The 12,681-nt window shown below is 43.3% G+C and overlaps 2 protein-coding genes across 2 annotated transcripts; one reads left to right on the top strand and one right to left on the bottom strand.

Annotated features, from left to right (window-relative positions):
• Positions 1-983: 983 nt before the first annotated feature.
• On the bottom strand, positions 984-2,771 carry LOC139908175 (isotocin-neurophysin IT 1-like). Its single transcript, XM_071894774.2, has 3 exons — positions 2,652-2,771; positions 2,006-2,210; positions 984-1,129 (listed from the first exon to the last, which is right to left on the bottom strand). The coding sequence occupies exons 1-3, from the start codon at positions 2,769-2,771 to the stop codon at positions 984-986; spliced, it is 471 nt and encodes a 156-aa protein (XP_071750875.1).
• Positions 2,772-5,037: 2,266 nt separating this feature from the next.
• znf366 (zinc finger protein 366) lies at positions 5,038-11,670 on the top strand. The gene is made up of 7 exons (XM_071894773.2): positions 5,038-5,135; positions 6,624-7,679; positions 7,785-7,952; positions 8,056-8,206; positions 8,569-8,760; positions 9,969-10,143; positions 10,254-11,670. Exons 2-7 carry the CDS (start codon positions 6,631-6,633, stop codon positions 11,033-11,035), a joined length of 2,517 nt encoding a protein of 838 aa, XP_071750874.2. The 5' UTR covers positions 5,038-5,135; positions 6,624-6,630; the 3' UTR covers positions 11,036-11,670.
• Positions 11,671-12,681: the final 1,011 nt, after the last annotated feature.

Raw genomic sequence — 12,681 nt, 5'->3', positions numbered from 1 at the left:
TTATAGCAATGACAAGAGATTTATGGCTTATAATGAAAGTTAAAACCATGGAGTGACCAATTAAGATGCCGTTCAAAGGTGACTACCGCTCATGATAACAATGATAGCATCAGTGATAGTGTGTCACTAAGGGGACAATGAACCAGCCTGGCTAAGTTCAAAGGTAAAAACACAACAGGTCCTACAAGAATCCTTCATGACATATTCCTACTGTCAGGAAAATGTGGGGGCCACACAGTGTTTTACAGGATTATGCAAAGCTGAACATCTGAAAGGAGATAAAGACAGTTGTGGGCTTTGTACGTTTGATGATAGAGGAATATAGTTTTCTACTGCAACCTGATAAGATTTATGCTAATGCAGCATTTACTGTATATAGAAAAAAATATTTTGAAGGTTTGAAAAATTCACGTCCATTTAATTGATTATCAATAATTTCATAATTCATGTTATAGAAGTTTGAAAGTAGCATACTATTCATAGCATTCTGTTACATCACCACATGGCCATCTTGGTAGGAAAATAACAGGTGATTGTAATAAATTAACAGATGATTACAATCAGACGACAAACACAGCCAATGAGCTGTGTGTATTGTAAAGCGCCATATTGGTAGGAAATGCATGTGACATCATGGGAATACTATGAATACCAGTTGTTCTAGTCAGGAACTCTGAGAAAAAGACACATTTTATAGACACAGGCATTTTATACTCTCTCAAACTTTATTCCAACACACAGATATCTGGATGATACACACCATTGTCAGTATTCATCCCTATTTCCATACATAAAAATATATTAACAAACGTACTCAGGGTCCCATTTATTGAGGTTGCCAGGTGATAGAGCAAAAACGAGCCAAGTGATGATGGGATAGGTGGGATGAACGAAGAAATACAGCTATTTGAACTAGAACTACGAGTCCCATTCCATCCCTACACCTGGGGAGTCTCCCATGAGACCCTGGACTCAGAGGCAGCTCATTGGTGAATTCGATGAGGAAAAGTGTGGCCGGCCAGGTGCAGGAGCCTGAGGATGATGTCACCAGAGTCGCTGCCTTCGAATTGGCTGGCTTGATCCTCGCCTTCCTCCTCGGTGAGACAGGATTGGTCTGTGGTGCAGCTTTCTAGGATTTTGAAAAGCAAACAGGAGGAGTTATTTCTTAGATCATGTATTTTTTTCTTGTATTCTACACTGGTTCTCAACGTGGGGTCCGGGCCCACCAGTGGTCCTTGAGGGGGTTCCAGGGGGTCCCCAACAAATTGATAAAGTGTTAAACTTCACCATTATTTCATTTACAAGAAGTTAACACAATTAGAGAATGTAGAAGAACGACTATTTTAATCATAGCTTCACTGTTATCTCTCTACCTACAATACAGATAGTCATGGAATTCTGAACAAAATCATATCTGACAATAAAAATAGTCTCAGATTTGGGTCTGAGAGACAAAATCTCATCAAATGGGGGTCCGTGGCCATAATGTGGACTAAATTAGGGGTCCTTGATATGAAAAAGGTTGAGAATCACTGTTCTACACTATGTGCACCGTAACACATATCCTTGCAGATCCCATAGAGATATCAAAGAAGCACACAAACATAATAGTATAAGTAACTTTTTCATTAACCTTTTCAGAACAAGAGTAGTGATCTAGGACTTCACAGTGACTGAAGTAGAAAACCTCATGTTAACATATGCCAGTTGGTAGATGCTTCTATCTTCTTCTATCTATCTGCGCCTTACATTTTAAGCATGGTTGGCCCCAATGGGAATCAAACCCCTAAACCTGGCAGCATTAGCACCATTCTCTACCCACTGAACGACCGGACCACATAAAAAAAAACACTGTGGAACATCTCAACATTTGCTGAGTTGAGATTCAAATCAGCATCCTGGTGCAACACAAGCATTTGTCCCATTTAGCTACATCCAAGCTGATGCTAGATCAGCGTTCCAGTCCTAAGATATTTTATGAATCGATCCTTGCAGACTGTCTCACCTGCATCACAGCAGAGTCCTGCAGCAGCGCAGCGTCCTCCCTCAGATCCACAGGGTCTCCCTCCGGCCTGGCAGGGGGTGAGCAGGTAGTTCTCCTCCACACAGTGAGCTGTTTCTGGGGAGCCCAGCAGGCAGCCCAGGCCCTCTCCGCAGCAGATACTGGGGCCGAAGCAGCGGCCCCTGTCCCCAGGGCCACAGGACATGCACTGGAGGAGGAGACAGGTGGTTATTCTGACTGTAATGCCACCACATTTTAACACAATATTCCATAGAAACAGCGTATTCATCATTTCATCATTGACAGATGGTTAGTCTCTTTCAAGCTTTCTTGGGTGAATTTCTGAAAGTCAGTACTGTTTTTTTTGTTTAATGTTTTTCTATTCTTTTGTCTGTTTCTGCTGTTTGGTCCTTTGGCTCTTTCACACAAAAGAGTATTTAGAGTCAAATGAAAATGTCTGGGAAGCTACTTTGATGTAGCAAACTAAGTGTCAGTAATAATTGATTGATTCTGAGGTGTGTGATTCTCAGATTTGAGAAGCCCCTTTTTGAAGTCAGCAGCCTAGGCCAGTTTGCTTTTCACCAACCAACTTGTGAATTTACTTCTTGATAAAGGAGATCTAAGTTAGAGAGCGATAAAGGCAGCTCACCTTGCGTAGTGGGGCATCCATGATGGATCTCTTCCCTCCGATAGGGCAGTTGGAGATGTAGCACGCCGAACATACAGACAGGAGGAAAAGTAGGCACAGAGACACAGCAGCTCCGGTCATTTCTATATAGAGTGAGAGAAAGATGGAGAGGAGGTGAGAAGACCAAAACCTTTTGATAAAGTACCTGCACATACAAGATGAAAACTCAAAATCTAAGCTGGACAGATATCCACAAAGCAAAATGTACTCACTTGATGCTAATCGTTTGATGTACAGTAGAATTCAAGTGCTTCCTTCAGAAGGTCCCAGATGCTTGTCCAGTTCTCTATTCTTGGTGCCACTGACACCCCTTATATACTCTCAAGCCTTCATTTGAGAGTGACACAGAAACCCAAAAGCCACTTAGAGAGCCTTAATGAGCTGGTCTCAGTTACTGTCACCTCCATTGATGAAGCTGGCCTCTGGACAGGCCGGGTCAAAAGGCCGGGCAGTTCAGCGGCCTGGTTCGTATCTCGCTATTGAGAATCATTAGAGAATGGCTTGTGGTCCGTGACCATGCATGTTAGGGGAGAAAGTCAGGGTGGTCAAGAAGAGGATGGGGGGATGAAATCATTCAAAGCCATAGTCTAGTAGTCTAGTGTCGTGGCTCGTGAGTGGAGGTGGTGGAGGTATAGCACGTTTATTTAACAAAAAAAATGGAGATTAATTTTTTAAGCTTTACTGCGTTATTAGGGTGCGTACTGATCTCCTTCAGGAAAGATGGGACAAAGTGAAGAAAACAGGTGACAAAGACTTATTATAAAGACTCATTTGAACCCATGAAACAGAGAGTACCATGTAGTAAATACAACCATGATGCCCTGCCAGTACCTGAGCTTGTAGCAGAGTGGATGTTTTGTAGACAAACAGAATAATGAAAACAAGCATGGACCTAATCTTACTCTCACAACTACATGCTTTGACATGTGCACACACACACACACACACACACACACACACACACACACACACACACACACCTCTACTAATTGTCCATCCTTTTAATGAAGTTCTTAATTCCTCATAGGAATTGACACACACATTGTCCAGGTCTTAGGTTAATTGGTCTTACAAGCTAATTAACACAGCTAATGACTGGCCACAACCGATTAAAGACAGTTTCACCGTTTCAATGAGATGAGCTCAATTACTTCCGCTCCCTCTAGATTTACTCACTGCCACCTCATCTCAATTATGACGACAAAACCTAATTGACAACGTCTTCCTGTGCTAACTTCTGTACCGAAAAGGCAGAGTTAAAACTGTGAGCTTATTTATATCTGACACCCACAGACAGATCACAGAACATAACCACAGTCAGCCTATGAAGATATGAAGACTAATTAGGGAAGTAAGAGGAAATATGACAAGCTGTCACACAGTCCACTGTAGTGTGAGATGGACTGGAGCCTCACCAAGACAAACAAACATCCTTTCGGCAATGGGTCACTCTTGCCCCCTAGTGGCTGTGTTTACACATTTCACCCATTCATCCATTAATTTAATACGGTCTATGGTTTTATCTGTCATGCTTGGAAGAAATACCATGAAATTAACAATCTATCCACCTGAAATAATATTACACTATAGCACTGTAGTCCAGTATTGTCTGTGTTTTGTCAGTTCATGCATGAAATATACTGACAAGAAGTATATAGACAAATTAAAGTATCTTAGACAATCTATTGTGCTTTTGGTAATGCCATGTTGTTTGCTCTCTATTGTTACTTTCATTTCATCACTAAAATCAGTGAAAAAGTATGATAGACAGTATGAACCTATGGACAGACTGACCTTTCTCTGGTAGAACCATAAATGACTGAGATATTTGAATCCCATACTTTCAGTCTACGTATTTACTGGCTTAACATGTTTTCACCTTTCATTTTAAAACATAACAGTTTTTATTCATTTCAAATATGAAATCAGTCTGGCTTCAGTCGTAAATAACAGACATTTCTCTGAGCTGGAAAAAGACAAAAGGATAAATGGTCTTCACAGACTGAGACCATCTCCCGTCATTGCATGACACTTTACAACTGTTAAACATAGTAAATGCATTGTTCTTCTTGTTAAACATCAAATCTTGCCACCCGTAGTTCTTCCCAAAGCTGTGTAAATCCCTATTTCATAGAGAAATGGAGATGTCTATCTAGTGTTTCCTTATTTTTCTGCAGGAAGGCACTAGGCTTGTTGACTTCCTCTCCCCTCCCTTCCTTCCTTCTCTCCGAAGGTACTCATCTGAAAAATGAGAACAAAGTGACTGTTCCTGTTCTCTTTCTTAAGTCACTTCAAATGCTATCCGCGGACGGGCGGCTCATTGTCAGGAGAGTTGCACGGCGAATAGAAGAGAGAGAACGCAGAACAGGTACAACAGCAGCTGCAGCACTTTGGCCAACACAGAGCCACAGCATCATAGAAAACACACTCTACTACACTGCACTGGTAAGTTACACACACACACACACTGCTGCAATCTCACAGCACACACACACTTAGATGGCACTGACTGGCATACGGGTAAGGAGGGGCTTCAGTTGGGTGTTTTAATGGATTGTTTGGAATGCATTGTGAGGAAAAGTAAGGGCTGGGGTCTTTGCACCTTCCTGATCAGTGGGAGAGGTGAAGGGATATAACAGAACAGTGTGTTATCCACAAGAGAAAAAGGAAAGTGTTGAAAAACTGCTTAAAAACCTCTGGAAGTAGGAGAATAGCAGACAAACCTTAAGATATACTGGGTGTTGTGAAATGTTTGTATTCTAAATATCACTCACAGATGAAAAAGGGTTTATGTTTCGATAATTAATATCAAAATATTAGGATCTCTTTAGTGTCTGCTTCAGTTAAGTATAGTATTGAAATGAGCAGATATTTCTTATTCCTTTTCAACTGTAATATTAAAAAGTGTGTTACACTGCTTGGATTGGCACACACAACACAAATTTTTGTTGTGAATTAAGTTGATGTGACTTTGTGACTTTGTGAATTTGTCTGTAATCCCTAGTAGTTTGACTGTTCTCATCTTATCATCATCATCATCATCACTATCCTCATCATCCTTATCATATTCCCTCTCTGTCATCATCTTTTTAACAGTATAACGTGTTATACTAGAGCTCAAGGTCATGCTACTGAGGACTGATACGTACAGCATTAGTTTGTCATGGAAAATGCACAAAAACTATTTACAGGAATAGAATAGATATTTACAAGATTGTTTAGCTCTATTTTTGACTGTGATGCAGAAGTGAGACAGTTCCTGTCTGAGTATCACCTCCCTCTCTCTATCAATGCCCATCATCTCCGTCTTTCCCATATATCTACACTATAGTATACACATAGTAACTGTTATTTGAAATTCTATGACATCTTAACAGCACAGTGTTAATGTTCCTCCATTGTGTACCAATATTTAACCTTGAATTCAGATTATAGGCTGCTGAACATATCTGAAATAAATTAAACCATCACGTATCACTATCAGTGGAAGGCAAAAGGGGAAGTGCCCCTCAGCCATCAATGCAAAAAAGATGAACAGAGCAGAGAGAAAGAGATGGAGAAGCGAAAAGTGTGTGGGAGGTAGAGGTGAACATGTCACAACTAAGTTCCTGATTTCAGGAGAGGAGGTAGGAGAAAGGAGATCTATGCGAAAGAGAGAAGTGAAAGGTTTCAGGTTGAACACTGAGAGGTGTGGGTGTCAACACCAGAGGTGTGCCCAGTGACAGTCCCTCCGCAGAACTACGGGAAAACCTCTGAGAAACTGTTTCACATCATAAATCAAAAGCAGAAGAAAAAAGTAGTTGCATGTACTTTTGATCAATTTTCCACATGATGTTTCCACTTTTGAGACTGTTTATCATTTGGCAGGATACATTAAGCACATCTCAACTCGTTCAAAGACAAATACTAGTTCCTTTTCTCTCTCTAATCCAGGAAGAAGATGGAGAGAGACACAATGAATTTCTCACCAGCAAGGAGTCCTCCGCTCAGAGATGAGCTAAGGCCGGCGTCTCAGCATAGCTTCTACCTAAGCCCCTCGCCACTCTATATTAAACCCTCAAAATTCTCCCCTCCCAGATACCCCAACATATCCCCCGCCAGAGACACCTACAGTGCATTCAGCCCTCCTGCTCTCTTCCCCATGCTTGGCCTCAAGGGCGAACATTATACCCAAAAGGAGGGATCCCAAAAACGCAAAAGAACTCCTTTCAAAGTGGATGCCCAAGGAAGTGAATCTCCTGACAGAGGAGCAGAGGAGGCAGAGGAGGGCAGCAGGAAGAAGACGGTGGACCTCTCCCACCTCCCCTTCTCCCTCCCTGCCCGCCCCATTCCCTCCCCATCTCCAAAGCCCATCTCGGGTATGATCGACCTAAACAGACTGCAGCTGCATCACAGATCTCTGTCCAGGTGTGACCCGCCAGGTATGAACCTACCTGTGCAGGTGAAACAGGAGCCGCTCAGTCCTTCCCCTGTATGGCCTCCGTCTCCTCTCTTCCTCCGCCACCCGTACTTTCCCCCTCTCCACCCGAGCCTGCTCCCATACCCATTTTTCATGCCCGGGCCCGTCATGCACCTCTCTCCTGGTGCTTTCTATCCCAGAGAGGCCCTCCGGCCCGGCCGCCGCGGCCCTGACGGGGCTCCTCGAGGTGGGATGACCAGCGCTGAGAAGCTGGGTCTCAACATCCACGTCGACGACAGCTACTACGTCAACGTGGGAGGCGACCAGAAGCGATGGAAGTGCCGTATGTGCGAGAAGTCCTACACCTCCAAGTACAACCTGGTCACGCACATCCTGGGGCACAGCGGGATCAAGCCACATGGATGCCACCTGTGTGGGAAGCTGTTCAAGCAGCTGAGCCACCTGCACACACACCTGCTCACCCACCAGGGCATGCGCCCCCACAAGTGCCAGGTGTGCCACAAGGCCTTCACCCAGACCAGCCATCTGAAGAGACACATGATGCAGCACAGTGATGTGAAGCCATACAGGTAAGTGCTTTGTGGAACTACAGACTGTCTGGGTTATTGAAAACTGTTGCCCAATTTATAGACTATCTTCTCCTGTTTTTTCATCCTCTTTTCCCTCTTCTCCAGCTGTAGTGTGTGTGGTCGAGGCTTTGCTTACCCCAGTGAGCTTCGGGCCCATGAGCTGAAGCATGAGAAAGGCCAGGAGAATGTGTGTGTGGAGTGCGGTCTGGACTTCCCCACGCTGGCTCAGCTGAAGAGGCACCTGACTGCCCATCGCGGCCCTACTCTCTACAGGTGAGCTCATCCAATATTTTCCCGATAATACCGTACATTATGTAGTCAACATTTGAGTTCTCTATTTGGCTCTATCTGGAGGTTATACCTGTTATTCCTGCAGATGTGCGGAGTGCCAGAAGACTTTCCAGTACCCCAGCCAGCTTCAGAACCACATGATGAAACACAAAGACATCAGACCGTACATCTGCAGTGAGTGTGGGATGGAGTTCATCCAGTCACACCACCTGAAACAGCACACGCTCACTCACAAAGTAGGTTTAATTAGATATCCATAGAAAAGACGCAGCATTTTGTCATTTTTTCTTTGACAATGCAATTGCAAGCAGGGGAATGGGAAAGGATTTTTGGCATCACCTGGGTTGTCAGTTTGGCTGCCATCTCCAAACCATTTCCATTAGTCCTCATTCACATTGTAGAAAGCGAGGATTGCTGAAAGAGTTTGGACACCGGCCTAATATGTTGTTTTGGCAGCTGTCTCAAAGCAATTTCCTTTAAATTTTGGCAAGTGAAGGTGAATTTAAAGCACCCACTCTGAAACTTTCAAGGACTAGTAAAACTTAAATTTGAACGTGTTTTCTCACACTACTACTCCCACATTCTCTTCTTCTCTCAGGGGGTGAAGGAACACAAGTGTCGTATCTGTGGCCGTGAGTTCACCCTGTTGGCCAACATGAAGCGCCACGTCCTGATCCACACCAACATCAGGGCCTACCAGTGCCACATGTGCTTCAAGAGCTTTGTGCAAAAACAGACGCTCAAGGCCCACATGATCGTCCACTCGGACATCAAACCCTATAAATGCAAGGTGGGTCATCATCTATTGATCCTGTAGTTTTGTGAGTTGAGCATGGCACTAACAGTGTCTGTGTTCGGGGTTCAACTCCTCTGGGAGTGGGTCTGCGGATGATACATATGTATTCACTCATGCCACTGTAAGGTGTTTGGATAAAAGCGTCCTCCAAATGGCTTAGCTGCAGATACTGCATTTGATATTGCATGCAAAATTAACCAATACTTGGCTATTGATACTTGTTGCACCATTCAGATTGTTGCCAAACCTGCAATATTTAGTGGTAGTTGCTATAAAAGGGTTTCCCCACTTTTTTTGGAGTGTCTGTGTGACCTTGGTGTTTGGTAAGAGCACTGAGACGATGACCAGATAGCAGAGAGGCTTTTGGCAGCAGGAGCCTCCTTGTCCATAGGAAGGATATCGCCGCACAAACTGCCTCTCTAACAATGGCCCCCAGCCTCCCCGGAGAACAGGGCCCGCAAATAGATTTCATCTCGCTTTCTCTGCTGCTGGAGGGAGCTTCCTGTTTTCTCACGGTCCTCTTGGACAGTTTACAGTCCCTCTCTCCTCCTGAAGGAAAGGACCACCCTAATAAAAAAGAATGCAGAGGAAGGACAGCGCAGGAGTTGCCCTTCCCTGTTCTCCTCCTGGCCCTGTCTCCATGTGGCTTCCTCTCTCTCTCCCTCCTTTGTGTGTGTGTGTGTGTGTGTGTGTGTGTGTCAGTGAGTGAGAGAGGGGGAAAAAGAGACAGGGAGGAAGAGAGGAAAAAAAGGATAGAGGGAGAGAGGGTGTGTGTGTGTGTGTGTGTGTCTGAATGTGGCTGCACATTCATTCATGATTACGTGTTGCTCCACAGCTCTGCATACTGAGAGAATTAGTCATCTAACAAAATAGTTATTTGGCAGAGAGGGAACTTTAATAAGTGAATGATGTTGGCCTATTGTTTTTGTGTCTTTAAATAGTGTTTACTACAGAATGGAATGTTGCAGAGTTTCAAAGAATTTGATAATTATTCAGAATGTGTTGTACACACTTAATGTACTAAAAATCTTATGAATATTTGGAAAAATGCATGACAAAATGTTGATGATTTTTCTCATTTGGCTATTGATAAATCACTATAATAATAATAAATCCACAAATCAAAGGTCTTATATTGAAGAATTTTGGCTAAGCTGTAAGATAATTACAAAAAAAAAAAAATTGTTTCCTCTGTCTTTCAGCTTTGTGGCAAGGAGTTCAACAGGATGCATAACCTCATGGGCCATATGCATCTCCACTCAGACAGCAAACCCTTCAAATGCCTTTACTGTCCCAGCAAGTTCACCCTGAAGGGAAACCTCACCAGACACATGAAGGTCAAACATGGCATCATGGACAGAGGGCTGGATGAGAGATGTAAGGATGCAAATCAAAATTGTCTGCCTTAATCTGCACTCATCAAATAGTTGGCATTTATTTATAGATGACGTTGCCTATTAATGTAATGCTTATTTCTCTCATGCTAGTGTTTAGGCGAAGGGGACGATTCTGCCTGTCGACCCCTCTGGGTCTCCTCACCCACTTCAGCCAAGAGGAGCCTTTTGACCTTTCCCAGAAGCCACCGGGGCTGCCCAGCCTCCGTTTCTCCCAGTCTGATGGCGAGAGCGTGCCGGGAAGCTCGTGTCAGGAGGAGGACGAGGAGAGCTTTTACAGGAGGAGCCAGTTCAGCCCCGAGGTGGACCAACATGAAGCAGCGAGCGAGGACCAGTACATCCAAGAGCTGGAAGAAGGAGGGCAGGGCTTCCCACCTGAGCCACAGAAACAGGTGTACCAGCATGACACAGGTGAACAGGTGCGCCGCCCAGATGAGCAGGTGTATGAGAGTGAGGCAGCGCCAGGCGGACACTACATAGATCCCACAGCCAACCAGATGTGCCTGCTGCAGTCAGGGGAGACACCTGAGCAGGTCTATGAATCTGACTCAGAGCTAGGTGACCAGATGTACCACCACGAGACAGGTGACAGAGAGTTATATGACTATGACTCTGATTCAGAACTGGGAGATCAGACCCATCACCAAGAGTTAAATGAGCCAGAGCAAATTAAACAGGAGGGGGATGACTATTCTGAATCGGCCGTCAATATGAACCATCCTGTAGCAGAGAGGAAACAGAGCAGGTTAGAGCCAGGTGAAAGAGTGTATCGCTCACACCCAGGTGAACTAGAAGGTATTGAGTCCCAGAATGAACAAGAAGAAGAAGGAGAAGCAGAAGAAGAAGAAGAAGATGCAGGGATTGGGGAATGCTGATTATGTTGTGACAGGGAAACGGGGAGGAAGTTCAGGAGACACTCCCTCGACGAGGGAGGAAAGCGTGTAGGTCTTTTATATTATAGTGATCTGAAGGAAAATGTTTCTGGAGGATGTGATATGTGAGGAGAACAAGAGTGAGATGCACGTAGCACATTCCATAACAGAGGAGAGAAACAGCGAAGCGACTCAAATGAAAAGCTGTGAAGCATAATGTACATATCAGACACTGATTAGATATTGATATTAGATATTAGGCACTGACAGAAAATTGATGTAAGGTGTGGAGATTATTGGGAAAAACTTGTGATTAGGATAAAACTATGTTGTAAATAAAATGCAAGCATTTCAAAAATACAAATATTTAATATTTTTCCCTTTTTTACAAATAATTTTGCAATGTTAACTCATATGGCATTTCTTTTAGTGTGATTCCAAATGTGTTTCTTTCTTTGTCTAAATCTATGATATCAAACTCAAAAATTTGTAATTGCTCATACTATTGTGTCAATTGTTTTGCTTTTTGGTTGTGGGACTTTTTACCCAAATAAACATCTCATTTATTGGGAGTAACAATGTTGTTTTGATGGAAATTAAAAGGCTTGAGTTACTGACATTGCAAGAAATAATCAAATCTCTTGGCCTATTTGTGAAATAAACTGTGATTTTGAAAGAATTAAGTTTTGTCTTTATGCTTTTATTATTATTATTTTCATTCTAAGTGTAGATGTTTGTGATATTTTTGGGTCTGTGAGTGTGTTGGTTCAAGCTGGGAAACTGGCAGTGTGTATTGTGTGATGTGTAATGTTGGTCACCTAAATATTATTCTGCTAAATAAAGGGAAAGTGGAAAGACTGAACATGTGAACATGTGCAAAGGATGCTGCAGCTTGTGTTTCGAGATACCTTGTAAACTTCCCTGTGGCTTTATGGAGTTTTCAGCCCGAATATTACTCACCTACCACATTTCTCACTGTCTGAAATCCTCACCGAGCGAGAGATGACTGCCGCGTTTCAGAAAGCCTGCCGCTCTCCTCGTGCTTCTCTTACAAAGGGGAGGAAGAGGAAGAGAAAACACCTCTCCCCTTCTCTCTTTTAGGTTGTGATCAAACAGCAGTGAAGGACACAGTGGGTGTCCCAGACAAAGGCTTCCATATGTCTGTATGACTCACAAGAAAGCATTGTTTCTGTTCATTGCAGAAGCTTTGTTGAAAGAAGAAAAACTGGAGGAATGTGAGATAGTGTCTGAAAAAACTTTTTGTTATGAAATGAAAGATGATGTGTTATCATACAGTATATCATACATCTCATATACTGTATCATATCTCTTACAATCCTATCTTTTTAGCACTGTGGTACAATGGATAATTTGAAGTATGGTTTACTGTGTTGCAAACCTCTCAAATTGTGATGTTACACTCAGTCTATTCAGCCTACCTACATGTGCAATACTTTACTGTGCCAGTTCAGGTAAATGTTGAGCCATTTCTTGTCAGGTGAAATGCAGAACAGCAGCTTCTCTTTTTGAAACAGGAGAGACCACCACTGTATCCTACGGGCGAAACTGCAAACAGTTTGAGGAAGTTCTCATATCCTCCTCTCCTTTCCTCTCCTCACCTACATGTTTCAGTCCCAACCACTGGTCCA

Source organism: Centroberyx gerrardi, chromosome 8 (assembly GCF_048128805.1).
Source record: "Centroberyx gerrardi isolate f3 chromosome 8, fCenGer3.hap1.cur.20231027, whole genome shotgun sequence".
In the NCBI taxonomy this organism is placed as follows: domain Eukaryota; kingdom Metazoa; phylum Chordata; class Actinopteri; order Beryciformes; family Berycidae; genus Centroberyx; species Centroberyx gerrardi.
Note: the sequence above shows the minus strand (reverse complement) of the source record. Positions and strands in the feature narration are given on the sequence as shown.